The sequence below is a fragment of the Hevea brasiliensis genome, chromosome 4 (genome assembly GCF_030052815.1).
Source record: "Hevea brasiliensis isolate MT/VB/25A 57/8 chromosome 4, ASM3005281v1, whole genome shotgun sequence".
Taxonomy (NCBI): Eukaryota; Viridiplantae; Streptophyta; class Magnoliopsida; order Malpighiales; family Euphorbiaceae; genus Hevea; species Hevea brasiliensis.
The window spans coordinates 27641867-27658665 of NC_079496.1; the positions used below are offsets into that span (position 1 = coordinate 27641867).

The 16799-nt window shown below is 28.5% G+C and overlaps 1 protein-coding gene and 1 long non-coding RNA gene across 3 annotated transcripts; one reads left to right on the forward strand and one right to left on the reverse strand.

Annotated features, from left to right (window-relative positions):
• Nucleotides 1-7876: 7876 nt before the first annotated feature.
• LOC110665146 (uncharacterized) lies at nucleotides 7877-12288 on the reverse strand. Its single transcript, XR_009148245.1, has 2 exons — nucleotides 11561-12288; nucleotides 7877-11110 (listed from the first exon to the last, which is right to left on the reverse strand). It is a non-coding gene; the product is annotated as an uncharacterized LOC110665146 (long non-coding RNA).
• Nucleotides 12289-13687: 1399 nt separating this feature from the next.
• Nucleotides 13688-15044, forward strand: LOC110665145 (expansin-A20). Of its 2 annotated transcripts, XM_058145662.1 has the most exons (4): nucleotides 13688-13845; nucleotides 13932-14085; nucleotides 14245-14563; nucleotides 14656-15044. In XM_058145662.1, the coding sequence occupies exons 2-4, from the start codon at nucleotides 13947-13949 to the stop codon at nucleotides 14957-14959; spliced, it is 762 nt and encodes a 253-aa protein (XP_058001645.1). In that variant the 5' UTR covers nucleotides 13688-13845; nucleotides 13932-13946; the 3' UTR covers nucleotides 14960-15044. The 2 variants fall into 2 exon arrangements, with proteins under 2 accessions (XP_058001645.1, XP_058001644.1); XM_058145661.1 differs by having other exon boundaries at nucleotides 13688-14085.
• The last annotated feature ends 1755 nt before the right edge of the window (nucleotides 15045-16799 follow it).

Consider the following 16799-nt stretch of genomic DNA (forward strand, 5'->3'; position numbering starts at 1 on the left):
AAAATTTTGTTATTCTAGCTAATTAGAGGCTGCCACGTGGTAGCCTTTACATATGCCACGTGCCACACACAAAGTGGTCCACATGGCAGCTTCTTATTGGTCCACTGATTAGAGCAATAATGAGAGGCTGCTACATGGACCACTCCATGTGCACCTCATGATATGTGTAAAGGCTACCATGTGGTAACCTCCCACCTTCTACACACACGTGCAGAAAGAGACTGAGGCATTATGACATATCTGTTGACAAGGACGTTAACCATTTGAGTGGGGGAAAATGTCAAGAGGTAGGAAGTTTGGGTATTAAAATATAATTTTAGGGACTAAAAAGGATATTTTATATTTATTTTATATTTATGTAATTTTTGGTGTGATGGCTCAAGTATAGTGCTGTCTACTCCTACCACACCCCATTGTGTCCCTAATGCTCTTTAAGGGAGAGTTACTAGCTAGTTGGCCAGTGCTAGGCCTAGCTAGTCACTAGTCGTTGACTACTTCCACTGTATAACTTGAAATGGGTTCTTTTCCAAGTGGTAGCATTCCTATTGACACTGAAATACATCTTATAATGAATCCATCTGATATAGCTAGTCCGAGTGGGAGTAAGTCTAACATTGATGAGTCAATTAATCAATCTCAACTTTAATGATTAAGTCATCCACATGTTCCCAATGTCATTTTGGGATCAAAGGGGAAGCATTTATATTTACTCCACAAGATGAAAGGGAGCCAAGAAATGTAAATGAGGTTCTCACATGTCCTGCTAAGGATAAATGGATTAAAGCAATGGAAGAAGAAATAGAGTCTATGAAATCAAACCAAGTGTGGAAATTGGTTGATTTACTAATGGGAAAAAAAGCCATAAGGAACAAATGGGTTCTAAAAATCAAACATAAAGAAGCATCAAAGATACAAAGCTCGTCTTGTAACCAAAGGGTATACACAACAGGAAGGAATTGATTATGAGGAACTTTTTCAATTGTTGTGAGATTTACCTCAATTAAGCTAATCTTGTCTATTGTGGCTAGTTTGGATCTTGAATTACATTGAATGGATATTAAGACTGCATTTCTCAATGGAGAACTTGAGGAAGAAATCTATATGGAACAATTTATAGGTTTCATTAAGAACAAAAAGTATGTAGACTTATGAGGTTTATTTATGGCCTTAAGCAGTCTTCTAGACAATGGTACATTCACTTTCATAATGCAATTATATCATATAATTTCACTATGATTGATGAAAACCATTGTGTCCACACAAAAAGGTCTAATGATAAGTTGTGATCTTATCACTATATGTAGATGACATACTTATAGTTGGCTAGGACATATAATATGTCAGAGCAGAAGCAGCTTGCATTCTTGGAGTTAAGATTTCAAGAGATTATTCAAAGAAACTATTATCGCTTTCATAAGAGCCATATATTAAGAAAATTCTTGAACAATTTAATATGTAATATTGCAAACCCATAGACACTCCTACATCTAAAGGTGAGACTTTAAGCCATAGAATGTGTCCCAAGACTCCACAAGAAAAGGAGCAAATGAGTAGAGTTCCTTATGCTAATGTAATCGGTAGTCTTATGTATGTTATGATGTGTACTAGACTTGATATCTTATATGTTGTTGGGCTTGTTAGTAGATATCAATCTGATCCAGGACATCAACATTGGAAAGCAATTAAAAGAATATTGAGATACCTGAAAGGCACAACTGATTATTCACTACGTTATTAAGGAAAAAGACATGCAATTTAAAAGCTATACTAATGTTGATTGAGGAGGTGATTTGGATGAAAGGAAATCTACATAGGGAAATGTTTTCTTACTAAATAATGGCATCATGTCTTGGAGCAGTAAGAAATAGTCCTGTATTGTCCTATCAACAATGGAAGCTGAATTTGTGGCAATTTTTTTCAACTATTATGCAAGAAGCTGTGTGGCTAAAATGATTCCTAGTACATTTTGGGCGTGTCAAACAGTGTTGTTGAACTAGTAATGGTTAATTATGATAGTCAAGCTACAATAGCTTACACTAAGGATCCCAAGTAACATGGAAAGACAAAGCATATTGATATAAAGTATAATTTTGTTTGAGATGTGGTTGCAAAGAAAAAGGTGAACATGAAGTATATATCTATGCATGATATGGTAGCAAATCTCTTCTCAAAACCTATTGCAAATAAGGTTTAAAATAGACATGTTAAATCATTAAGTTTGCATAGATGTTAATGTACTTTACTTTATACTTTTTCCTAAACATGTTCATGTTAATGAAAATTATTAAATAATTAATATCAATTTCAATTTGTGCCTAAATTATTTTATTTCAATCATATTATATGTTTTAGAATATATTTTGAGAAGTATGTCAGACACATAAAAGATTGGCATTTTCACATAAGCACTCACCTTCTTTTTCTAAAAAATTAATGAAGATGGGACAATTGTAAACTTATTATTATCTAGAGTGATAATATTGAGAGCTCAAAGTTTATAATATTAATGTTGATCATGTTTAATCATATGAGATTAAATAATTGTGTCTGTCTTAATGCCAGATATGAGTTTGATGTACATAAAATTGGTATAGATATATGAACTCAAAGTTAGATATTGGGAATATCTGAACTATCATCCGCACAGTATTAAAATTATAGACACAAACTTCACGAAAAAAGGAGATAATATTATGGTACATGATTCATACTATGTACGTGATAAATGTCCAACTATAGCAATACAAGTTTAATCTCTACTTTTTATTTTGTGAAACCCTAAAGGTTATAAGTAATTTTCACCATGTACCCCTATGACTTCAATCAGTTACTCAAGACTTAATTTAGTGCTTGCTATCTTAGTTTTGTTACCAAAGAATTATGGATGATTTGACCTGGTGGGACATTACTAGAAAAGCAAATTAAATTAAAGTCAAAAGAATCTTGAGACATGGAAGATCATTATGGTATTATCACATTAAGTTGTTTTCATTGATCAATCAATTATGTTTATTTGAGATAGACATAACTATGAACTCAATATTATGAAAATGAGATTGCAAGATATCTGATAAATGATCTAGGGCATTGCATACTGCATCTACTCGAAACTTCATCAATTGAGATCTTATATTATCCTAACAGGTATGTAGCAACTAAACTCTCAGAGTATGTAGTGGTCAAATGGTCTATTTATAAAGTATGAAAATTGCAGAAATTAAAATGAGAGTTGACCCACCATGTGTGAGTGGGAGATAAAGGAAATTGGGTCCAGAACACTCACGTAGGTCAACCTAGATCCATATCTTATAAATAATAAAATAAAAGAATTTTATTATTATCTTAAAAAAATGATTGGTTGCAAATAGATATAGTTTCTTAAGGATAAGAAATTGTTCACTTATTTTTGGAAAAAAAAAATTTTAAAAATTACTCCAACTTTGTAAAAAGAAAGTTGGCTTTGAGGTGACTTTTTTCTTGGCCTTCAAAATACTCTCATTTTCAAGCATATTTGTTGGAACATCATTTATGCAATAAGGTATGCATTTAGATTGTGATTATATAGATTTAATTCATGTGATTAATTCTAAGACTAGTGATACAAACAATGGTGTTTAGTGTTTATGCATGGGCATGGTTTTGATGAACCATGTAAAATATTCTTTTTCTTTAGTAGCTAAAATTGATAATAAATGACAAAAATTTGAATTATTTTTATCAATTGATGAGTTCATTTGTTTTTAATTAAATTTATTGCTAAAATTGAAAATAATTGAAAAGGTTTATGATCAAATTGATAAAATTAAAAGTTTTGACTAAAATTAATAATTGACATAAAGAAATTTTTTTTGTCATTTAGCCTTATTTAATTTTGTAAATACATAAGAATTTTAAGTTACATTAAAGAATAAAACGAATATATAATATATAATTATAACAATATATTTTTAAGTTATATAATTTAAGTTTATATCAATCTATTTACCATATATATTTTTTTATTTTAAATATTTCATTTTTTTTAATTTTTAATTTACATTACATAGAATTATATATATAAATAAATAAATTATAAAAATTCATTCCATCATTAATGTAACTTATAGATTTATATTCTTTTCTAATAATTAATTAACAAATATAAAATATGAATGAGAGAATTTATAAATTGATCAAATTATTTTTATAATTTATTAATTACAATAAATAATAATAATAATAATAATAATAATAATAATAATAAACATATTAAATTTTTAGTCTTATTATAAATTTTATTTAAAAAAATACTTATTTAAATAAAAATCCTGATGCATAAATAATTTTATTAATAGCAAATAAGAATATGCAATTTAATGGCTTAATATTAAAAAATATTTTTTTCAAATTTTTATAATTATGGCTAATTCTCTTCTTTTTTTCTTTTTTTTTTTGACATTTAGCATGATTTTAAAAGTTTTTTTTAATCTATAGTCAAAATTGATTTAAATAATCTAAAATGGTATAATTTTAGTTGTTAGTTTCTCATCCAGTCAATTGATATATGATAATTTCAACTGTCAACATATTTTAATTTTAATTGCTTACTAAAAATATTAAATATTTAAAATTAAGCTACAATTCTCAAAAATTAAAGAATTGGCTATGATAAAAAAAGTTTTCAAAAAAATAAAATTAGGAAGGGAGGACATTGGATTTCCAAAACGTATTTTAAAAAAATTATTAATTCTAAAACTCTTATTGCATTAAGATAAAGTCAAGCAATAAAACACATAGTTTTTCCTTACAATCTCTATTCTAAATGCATTATAATAATTTTATTAAAAAATTTAAAAAAATTGAAACCATTTTGAGAATAACTTTTAGTAAATAATAAATTTTAGTTTATAAAATCAAAATATTCAATTCTCATACCATATTTTTGGTATTTTATTTGCAATATTTAAAATACTAAAGTAATATATATATATATATTAAAAACTTTATTTCATGTAATTATTTTAATTGATTAAAATAATATAACTTACTAATTTTATTTTCTTATAATTTTTTAACTCAACTTTAATTAGAAGTAAAATACAGTCATACTAATAAATAACTAAATTTAATTAGCTATTAAAAATGATATATTCTGATAATACTATATTATATATGAAAAATTAAAAGAAAATTATATAAAAAATTTAAATCACGAGTTTATATAACAAATAAATCAACGTATTAAAATAAAAATTAATATATATATATATATATATATATATGTGTGTGTGTGTGTGTGTGTGTGTGTGTGTGTTGCATGTGCATTAAATTAAATAAATGTATATATTATAAATATAACATGCTTAATTACGTATAAATATATAATTATAATAAAATTAAATACTATATCTAAAACAATCATGAAAACACATATATAAAATTGATTGCTTTTCCTTTTTTTTATTTTGTGTGATTTGATACAATTTTTTGCTAAATATGTTACTCTAATATTATGTGTTACTTTATAATTTTAATGAATTCTTGTTTATAAAATTTTGAGTTACAATAAAAACTTAATTAAGTAGAAGTTTTTGTGAATTTTAAATTAATATAAATTTTAAAATTAATTTAAATATTAAAAAATAATATAACTATAAATAATATAAAATTTTAGAGATATTTTTGTTCATTTAAAAGTTTGTTCCTCATTTATACATTTATATATTACTAACATTTGAAGTACATACGTTGCACATGCATTAAATTGTCTATAACACGTAATTATTTTATTTATAATAATAATAATAATAATTAAATATTAATTTAATTACTTAAATTAAAATATTAAATTTTACAGTATTTAATATTATAAGTTTGATTAGTGCAATGTAATATATAGATAGTTGAAATATTTTTATTTCTATTATTTTATTAGTTGTGATTAGAAAAACTTTATACATATACAGTAAAATTTTAAAATAAAATTTTTCAAAATAAGATAGTTTTATGTTTATTTTATTTTTTTTTAAATAATCATATATTATGTGAGTAATAATTCAAATTTTTATACATATTAATATATTTAGTGTTAAATAATTAAACTACACGTTTTTATTATAATTTTATTGAAATATATGTTTGTACAGTGAACATTTAATAACGATGAGTGCAACGATATTATTAATACCATGACAAACTGATAATCAAAATGAAAAGGTGAAATTTTAGTTTTCATACAAAAATGTTAATATGATACACATGAATGCATGATTATCAAATATATAAATTATATTATTTTTATGTAAATTCACTATTAATCCTTTAATTTTAGCCCTTATAATGGCGTTGTTTGTAAACTTTAGTTTATAATATAAAACTCTATAGGCATTGATTTATAAACAATAAAGTATTTTAACATAACTTTGCAAAATTTTTTATTTCCATGTTGACTTGACATTAATATCAAAAAGAAATCGAAAATAATGTATATACTCTATCTATTTTTCTCACTTTCCCTTCTATCTCACTTACTATTTCTATATATCTTCATTGTAGTAATGTATTATTAATAAATAAAAAATTAAAAAGAAAATCATTAAACGTATGAATTAATAATGGTATATTATTAATATTGATTAATTTCAATTCAATATTAAGTATTAGGATTGATAATTAATTTAAAAAAAGCAAAATTGTAGGAAAACATCATATTAGTATTTAAGGTGAAGTAATTTTTTTTCTTATTTACTATCAATTCTACGACATATACCTTCAGTTTTTTACCCTTGCAGATGTGGCGCTGATGTCATATGTGAAAATGACTGTCAACACCGTTAATACCGTTAGACACAATATAATAGAGTTATTAAGAATTAAACAAAGTCGTTTTTTTTCTTCACATAAAATTGTTTATAAGAATTTAACTTTTCAATATATTAAATAGTATTAGAATTATTATTGTCAAAATTTTATTATTAGAAAATTAAAAGATTATATTAAAGATGTATAGCCATAAAAAAAAAACTTCGTTTCACGTGACATCAATTAAAAAAATATAATTTTTAAATAGGATTGCATATTGAAATTGTAAAATGATTTCCAAATAGTGAATATGTTAATTATTGAAAAAAAATTAGTAAGAGACCTTAATTAGTAATAATTTTTAAATATTTTAAAAAATATTTTCACAAAAAATTAATTTGTGAAATAATTAGTAATAATTTTTAAATATTTTAAAAAATAAAAATTTGAAAGAGACCTTAATATACGTTCCAATGGGAACGGTTGAAAGGTTCATATTTATTATTATTGAATAAGATTTCGTTTGTTATATGGAAAATAACCTGTATATGAAAAATATTTTTTATAAAAAATATTTTTTTTAAAAAATATTTTTATGAAAAATATTTTTCGTTGTTTGGTTGTAATATTAAATTAATAATATTTATTTATTTTATGTATATATTAGTATGTTCACATTTTAATAAAATTTTTAAAGTTTTAAAAAAGAAATGACTTCCCCTTTTGAAAATGAAAGTCATTTTCCTTAAAAATAACTTAGTTTTTCTTTGATCAAGAAAATATATTTTGTTGATCAATTTTCTTGAGTGCTCTCAAACACCAAAAAATATGAAAAATACTTTTTCAGAAAAATATTTCTGTAAAACAAATGAAGCCTAAATAGTACATTATTTTAATTAATTTAATTTATTTAGTTAAATTTTTTAGAGAATTTATAAAAATGCAAATCCTAGCAAAGTATATGTAACACCCCTACCCAGTCAATAATAAGCTGAGTCGGGAATGCCACATACTGTGTTGAAATGCATAATATTTTATTTAAAACATTTTTAAACAATAGAACAAATCATGTTTAACATCATTTTAAATCCATCCATAATAAAAATAAATCATTAAAAAGATAAAGTTTACAATAACCATTATAAATTACATAAAAGATAAGAAGTTTGATACAAAATGATTTACTTGATTACATCAACTATTTCTAATGTACATGCCAACATTTTACAACTTTTCCTAGGTTTAATGGAAGAGAAAATTTCAAAATGTCTTATGTGCTTCACAGCTGATGCAAACTACTGTGGCTCCTCTACTGGCGGCTGCTCTCTGCTATCTGCATGTAGGAAAATCCAATGCGCAAGAAAATCCAACGCACTAAGCTTATGCTTAGTGGTGCTAAACGCATCCATAAAAGAAAAATATGCAAGCATAAAACTAATATGCAGATTGAAACAACAATTTCTATAATGTTAACAGCCATACATATTCATGAACAAGATGTAAAGAGATAAAGAAAATGTATCATATGACAAATATTAATCAATTTATATCATATTACTTATATCTCAACCCCTATAAAATCTTAGCAGGATCGCTTAGCTAGATAAGGAAAAACTATAACTGTAGGGCACGGAGTGCCAGAACTGTTGGGCTCAAAAGCCAAGAACTGTAGGGCACCATGTGCCAATATCATGTATTTTGTGGTTGCAGTACTTCTAAGTTATATGGCATGCCACACCTTATACTAACCTACAACCTCTACCGAAATTTACTAGGACTAAGAATACATATTATATTCTTTTACAATTATTAAGTTCATGTACTTATTTCATATGCTCATATTTGTCATACATAGCCAAAATTTAACTTAATTCATTTCAAACAAAGTTTATTCCACAATTTGATGCGAAATACTCAAACAAACCTACATGAGAAGTGTGTAGCTTAAAAATCACTTTCTGCAGAAAATTGGCCATGTGAACAGTAATATTCAAAATTCCACCAAAATTTATAGAGACAGAATTTTAATGCCAAATTTTTCAGAAATCAACTTTCATATGTCTATTTTGATTTCCAATTGGAATCATGTAAAAATATATTTTACAACTCAAGATATAAGCAAAAGTATACAAGCTGTCCAGAAATCTGTTTTAGCATGTACAGCAACAGAAAAGTATAAATTCCAATAGGAAAACAGCAAAATTAATTCCTGACCATAACTACAAAGTTTTAAAGCTCTCTTTAATCTTTCCAAAGCCATAAAAATCACCCTTTTTATAGTTTTCTAGCTCAAGTTATGTATTTTTAAATTTGGGTCCCCTATTTCTGGAATCTGCCATAATAGTTCTATAATTGAGCAATTAAATATTTTGGCTTCAAACTCTATTCTATCATCAAAATTAAGGCCAACACTAAACTACAAAGTTTTAGGGTACTCTTCAAAGTTTCATTTTCCACAAGAATCACCTCATTTCGACTTTCCTAGCTCAAGTTATGAATTTTTGGAAGTGGCTATCCTGCAGCCTCACCCAACACAGATTTCAAATTTCAATCTCTCAAACCCTAATTTCATCTAATTAGCAAATAACAAGAAATCACACATATAAATATGGCAATAAGGATGAGTTTAAGCACTAACCTCTAGTAGAATCACTTAATTCCACTTCTCTTTAACTCTTCCACTCAAAATCCTAGAAGGAGATACCTACCTTCAACTTCTTCAAAAGCTGGTTTTCTTCTTCTTCCTAAGGCTTGAATTGATGATGTTTAAGGTAGAAATAAGCTAGATTAATATTCTAGGTCTTCTTCTTCTTCAATTTGGGAGAGTTTGGCTATGGTAGAATGAAAGAAAAATGGGAGAATAGGGTTTCAATTGGGGCAGCAGAATGGTGAGGTAGATAAGGCCAAATCTTCTTTTATCCAATAATTAAAACAAGTTTTTATCCAATGGTCCTAATCTCCCTTATACATTCTACCCCAAAACTTTTTTATTTGTTTCAATTTAGTACTTATTTCTTATAATTTACCCCTCAACTTTTTAATGTCATCTTCAAGTCCTTTCTTCCTTACAAAAAAAAATGTACATATTGCTCTTTATAAATAACTTTTATATTAAATTTTCAATGTCAATATGATAACTCTTGCAACATAACTAGATAAAATTTTAGGGTAGAATTGAGAATGTTAGAGTATATTTTTTTTTATTAAGAACGTTAATGTCATGACCCGATTCCACAAGTCGGACCGATACTAGCACCTGGGCTAGCATAAAACCCTCAAGACATGTAGTAACTCTCATTATTCCTAAACTCATAACCAAAACCAAAATCAAGGCCCAACATGCATATTGGAATAAAATAAAATACTATAAATTTACTTGGACTAACTCAACCCAATATCTATCAGAAATTCCCTACTAAGAAAGTCTAACTCAGCCCTGACCTACAACATGTACAAATCATCTCATATCATAATTTTTTTTTTCATTAAATAAGACAATATATTCATAACCAATGCCACAGTGGAGTTCTAGTAATTAAACAAATAAATAACAAATAGACACAATAAAATATTAAACTAAGAAAAACAACCTGCAGAGGAAAAATGCAGATTAGATTCGAAAAAATAAACTCGCTCCTCCTGCAACCTGAGAAAAATATTTAAACAGGAATGAGCGTTCGACTCAGAGAATTTAAATATTGATTATAAGTGTAATTTTTATAACTATCTAAAACTAGTGCAATCCTACCATGAAATACACATCCATCACATATAATAATAATTCATTCAATATTTGCACGAAAACTTAATTTGGAGCTATTCACACATCCAGTGAATCACATCAATAAATATATGAGAGCTAATCTCCTGTACAGCTCTCTTAATTCAAGAGTTGCCAGCGAGGTTAACTCAAGCTGGACTTTCGCTTAATAATCCAAGTGCGGGGGTCAGCGAGATCAACTCAAAGCCATACTCACCCTGACTTATCTATATACAAGGATCTGATCCCAGTGAGTTAAGCTCCAGCTATGACTACTTGTCCTACTCATGTTCATATCCACACCAAACTCACGCCAACACACACACAAAGCTCTAAATTATCCTTAGGGCTACAATCATAGATAAATAACAATAATTAAATATGCAGCAACCAAAATGCCCCTAATATATTAACTATTTATGTGCATAATTAATTATTTATATAATGCATGAGCATGTTAGGTATATAATTAATATTGAAATTATAAAAATAATCAATTCCAACTCACAGACTGGTCGACTGGACAACAGCTGATCCAGCTGGAAGGAGAAGACGGCTGGCACCGATCACCTAAACATACATACTGACCTTTATCAAATTTATTAACAGAAATAATTAATTAATTTAATCAAGAGGCAAGAATAATTTCTAAGATCTTGTCGAAATTTCGGCAGAGTCTCTCCTACAATTGGACCTAACTCCCCTGCAAAAAAAATGCAACAACAGCAACACACAGGGCCTTAGGCTCACAACAACAATTATAATACCCATCCGAGGCCTACAAGAATCCTAATCTAGGTTCAATCTTCCAAACTCCAGTTCAGGCCTCTAACTCCTTTACAATATAAATAATTATTTTCAGTACTTTAAAAATTATAAAAATATTCTTGGAAGTCATCTACATCGTCCTTATATTAATTAAAGTCATATTACTTAATTTTACTAAGCCATAAATATTTTACAGATTTAATCAGCTAGTTTAATCTACGCACAAACTATACAACTTGAGTTAGGAACTACCTTTGCAAATTCTACTATCTGGAATACGTCAGAAATTCCTAAAAATGCTAGGAACAATTGTAAGCACGACCCTTTTCTTGGACAGCCCACCGGACACTCGAACTAGGCTAAAAACTCGATCCCGAGTGCTAGTGAGCTATCGCCGATCCGATCGCACCTAAACGAAGTCCAAAAATTGTTAATAATTATTATGTAATTATATTTAATTTATGAGCATCAAAAAGGGTGAAAAATCTCAACAAGTGATTTGGATCGTTTAATGATCGCCTTTTTTAAACGGTGTCCTATCAAAGTGAGGTTGGTTCCATCTCGAAGTTTTCGTCGCTCTACGTTCAAAGGTAGTCCCGGATCATCAATCCAACAGTCAGATCGTCCTAGATCTGATCTGAAAGCTTAAAAATTATGAAACTTCTCTCCTCCATAACTTTTTCCTCCGACCACCATTTGAAGCGAAATTGGTCCCAAAAGAAAGCTCATGGAATGAGGATTCTAACGACACTAGAATCGCATCCATCCGATGTCGAACGACACTGGAATGAGCGCTTGAAGTTGGCTACCGCGCACGTCCCTTTCTCTCTCTCTCTTCTCCATTTCACGTCGCTGCTACATATTTGGTCATTATTCATGGCTATCACCGATCGCCATGTGTCTGGTCTGGGTGGCTCAGTAGTAGTGAATGTAATTGGCCAGAGCAAAAATGAGGTGGGAAAGGGAGTTAACGAGAGAGAGAGAGAGAGAGAGAGAAAAGAAAGAAAGGGGGGAGGTGTTCCCAAGTTGCAGCAAATTGTGACTTCAATCAACTTTATATATATATATATATATATATATATATATATATATATATATATATATATATATATATAATAGTTTTAACTTTTAAAATATATAATATTTTATTAAAATATCTTTATTAAATTTTAATTTAAAATAATATTTAATTATTATTAATATTTAAAATAAACTCTTACTTAATAAATTAATTAAACATAATAACATTATTAATAATAATAATAGTAATTATACTAAATTTAAAAATATCAATACATAAATTATAATCTCAATTCAATGTTTCAAAAGATTAAATCCAAAACTTCATAATAATCTTATAAAATATATTAAAATAATAAAATAATATTTAAATACTATATATAAAAAAATATAAAATTTATATTTTAAAATTCAGGTTATTACAGTTAATTTATTTTAATTGTAATTTTTATGGCATTATAATTTTTAATATTTTAATATTGAAATTTATAAATAAAAATTTTAAAATTATCAAGATTTTATTATACTTTTAAACTGTAAAAGCTTAGTAAAACGTACTATATGAAATTTTGGAATAAATATTATATTATTTTAATTAATTTAACTTATTTAGTTTAATGGTTTTTTTAGAGAATTTATAAAGATAGTAATCTCTTGTTAAATATATTTTTTATTAAAAATCTTAACTTATTTGATTAACTTTTCGTTTAGTTACCATTTTTTTGGCTATATAATTTTAATATTTTAATTTATGAATAAAAAATTTAAAAATTGACAAGATTTCAGTATATTGTTGAACTGTAAAAGTCATAGAATCAAGTATTTGAATTAGAATTCTACACTTAAATTCAGTTATAAAAATTTATTTTATAATTAATTTATCATAAAAATCTATTTAATTAAAATTCTATATTTTAAATATTATTTAATTTTATAAATAATATAAATAATTAAGGATATTTTTATTTGTTTGAAAATTTGCTTATCTCATTTCGTATATTTATATATATTATAGATATATACATAAAAATTGGGATTAATGTCATTGTAAAAAAAAAAAAGAAAAATTCTCCTTAAAAAAAATAGTGAAATTAAAAGAGAAAAAGCACGATTCTAACATGATTATAACGTAGATGATCATAACATGTTTTTCTTTTTTTTTTTTTAAATGTAATAACATGAATTAAAAGAAAATAAAAAGAAAGAACAAACATGATTGTAACATGTACTAGACACGATTATCATGTAATTAAAAAGAAAATGAATAAAACATGATTACAGCGTTTAGATCTCAGGAGTTGCAATTATAATTCTAATTACTAATTAATGTTTGGACAGTACTTCAAATAGCTGAATTAGAAAAACGTCAGCGTCTTACAAACAAAGCATGGATCCTGTGCATTGAACTAGAAAATATCAATATATTATATAGCCAAGTGCTCAGCATTCACTTTCCCAGCTTGAAGACGGCCTTGCTCTGGAATGGGAAAAATTATAGAAATCAATGGTTTTATTAGGTGAGTTTCATTATGATTAACCATTATGGTAAAACTACTGTATGTACGTCGGTTTCACCATATAAATATAAATCGACTTCTCCTAGGCATCATTATCTCTAATGGATGCTCTTAAAGCCTTTGTTCTATACTTGATCATGTTGCATACGTGCAAGATCACTGCCACTAATGCCACTTATGGGGAATGGAAGACAGCTACTGCAACTTACACCAAAGAAAAAGATGGATCAATCATTATAGGTAATTTTCTCACTACTAGTCCTAGTATATGGGTACATCTTATGCTGTTTCAACTCATACTGGGGCTTCATGTTTTACCCATATCTCAGCTATGAGTTAAGTTTGAATGATTTCAGATTTTGCAAGTGTTTAAATGGCATTAATTGTTTGGTGTTGCAGAAGGAGCTTGTGGGTATGGAGATCTCCACAGAGAAACCTATGGTAAGTATAGTGCTGGATTGAGTAGCATGTTGCTCAACAAAGGGAGTACCTGTGGAGCTTGCTTCGAGGTCAGGTGTGTAAATCACATCCTATGGTGCCTGCGAGGTAGCCCCTCTATCATTCTCACTGCCACAGATTTCTGTCCTCCAAATTATGGACTTTCAGCAGATTATGGTGGGTGGTGCAATCTCCCCATGGAACATTTTGAAATGTCAGAGGCAGCATTCACTGAAATTGCAGTAAGAAGAGCTGGTATTATTCCAGTTCAGTACAGGAGGTATAATGAATGAAACTACAATTAATTTGCAAAATAGTTAAAGTTTATACCTTAGATCATGAGCAAACACTATTTGTGCCAATCATGTGCAGGGTAAAGTGTGAGAGGAAGGGTGGGATGAGATTCACAACAAGTGGGAGTTCAAACTTCTATCAGGTCCTGATTACAAATGTAGGATTAGATGGTGAAGTTATTGCTGTGAAAGTGAAGGGATCAAGAACAGGATGGATACCTATGGCAAGAAACTGGGGACAGAACTGGCAAGCCAATGTCAACCTTACAGGACAGCCTCTTTCTTTTGAAGTCACTACTAGCATAGGAAGAACACTCACATCTTATAATGTTGCACCAGCAAACTGGCAATTTGGTCAGACATTTGCAGGCAAACAATTCTAGCATAAGAGGCTTTCAAGTTCCACTTTGAAAGATAAGAAACTTGAAATTTTGAGACCTTGGTGAAAAAATATAGTTGTATTGAATATCTCTGGCCATATATTTTCACACACCACCATTACTAATGACACTTAAATTTTTTCAGTTATGCCATAAAGTCAGTCTTTGGTCTAAAAGTTTTAGAATAACTAATTAGCAAATTAAACACCAGCCAAGAACACTGAAAAAGTTTTTATCCTCAAAGAAATGTTTGTGTAGTTGTATGCATAGGATGCCTAATTTGGCTTAGTTCAGTGTCTAAAAGCATATCACTCACATGGTAGATTCAGGTTTTAGTGTTTCACTCTCCCAGTCTCTCTACTTAAAAAAAAAAGGGAAATAATTTCATATTTCTGGCATCAAAATTATGCAGTAAAAAAAATGGTTTTATGTTGTCACAAAGATTATAGGGAAGTACATATTTCTTGTGCAAAAAGCATTCTTGTGCCACTACTCTAATAAGCATAAGCAAGGAATAAATGTTTTAGAAAGTATTGCCCACAAAAATAGAAAAACAAGTTGAGAAAATTGGGTCTTTCTTCCTCGTTCATGTTTTGGACTCTCTCTGTGTGTCTGGAATTCCTCCCATTTTTCATTTCCATTTCTTTCTGACCAATAAGACAAATGACAGACCCAAATTCAAAGATTAGTATTGTAGTAGAGTGTCACGACCCAACTTATGAGCCAGACCGGCACTAGGACCTGGGCCGGCCTAAAGCCCCCGAGACCCGTAGTAAGCCTAATTATTCCTCAGCCCAACTCGAAGGCCCATTTGGGCCCAATTTCAAGAATTCAACTGGACAGAATCTGACCATAAAATAGACCATTTAACAAGGAGTTTTTGACTCGTCCGACTTGTAAACACAATATATAATAAATTGAAGAGCTCAGCTCACCCTCCACATGATCAAAATGTCATAACTCAAATGGAAGCTCAGCTCCCTCATCCAATCCCATCATGTATACAGTTAATAATTTTTCAGATCCAATATAACTTTTATAATATAGGCTCAAAATAAAAATAAGTACTTCTAATACATGTGGAGTCTAAAATTTAACTCAATTATACAAAATACATTAAATACTATTAATGGACCTACGAAGAAGAAGAGCAGGTTAGCCACAATAAATAATCCTCCTCTAGCCTGAAAAAATAGATGAACATGAGTGAGCGTTTGACTCAGAGAGTAAAATATCAATTTTAATCATAATCTCTATAGCTATCTAAAACTAATGCATCCTGTGGAGTGATATGCAACATCCTCATAATTTTCATACAATTCATATCATAATAGCAAAAAGGCAAATTTAGAGCACTCACACACCCAACACTGTCAAGCAATACATATTTGGGAGCTGATCCCCTATACAGCCCTCTTAACCAACCTCTACCAGCGAGTGTCTCTCAAGCTGGACTTTCGCTTAATAAATCAAGTGTGGGGTCCCAACGAGTGTCTCTCAAGCTGTGTCTACCCCGACTTATCCATAAAGGGCCAGGTCCCAGCGAGTGTCTCTCAAGCCATATCTACCCGTCCTGTCCATATTCAATACCATACCACACGCACGCCAACGCATACACACTGGCCCAAATTACCACAAACAACATCCATAACACTTCATCAATTTAAAATGCAACATAAATCATGCCTAGTATTTAACTACATAGATATATATTTATAAGTGATGCATGGGCATGCTTAAATGTATAATAATATCGAAATTATAATTAAAATTAATATTTTACTCACAGACTTAACTGAGGTTACTGCGGTGGCTGGGCGAAGAAGGAAGGCTGTCCCAGCTT

What these genes read in the sequence shown, in the direction of transcription:
- LOC110665145 (XM_058145661.1), top strand. Translation starts at nt 13,947, where the DNA reads ATGGATGCTCTTAAAGCCTTTGTTCTATACTTGATCATGTTGCATACG. An exon ending in AGATGGATCAATCATTATAG is followed by an intron (nt 14,086 to 14,244) that starts GTAATTTTCTCA and finishes TTGGTGTTGCAG; the next exon opens with AAGGAGCTTGTGGGTATGGA. An exon ending in ATTCCAGTTCAGTACAGGAG is followed by an intron (nt 14,564 to 14,655) that starts GTATAATGAATG and finishes AATCATGTGCAG; the next exon opens with GGTAAAGTGTGAGAGGAAGG.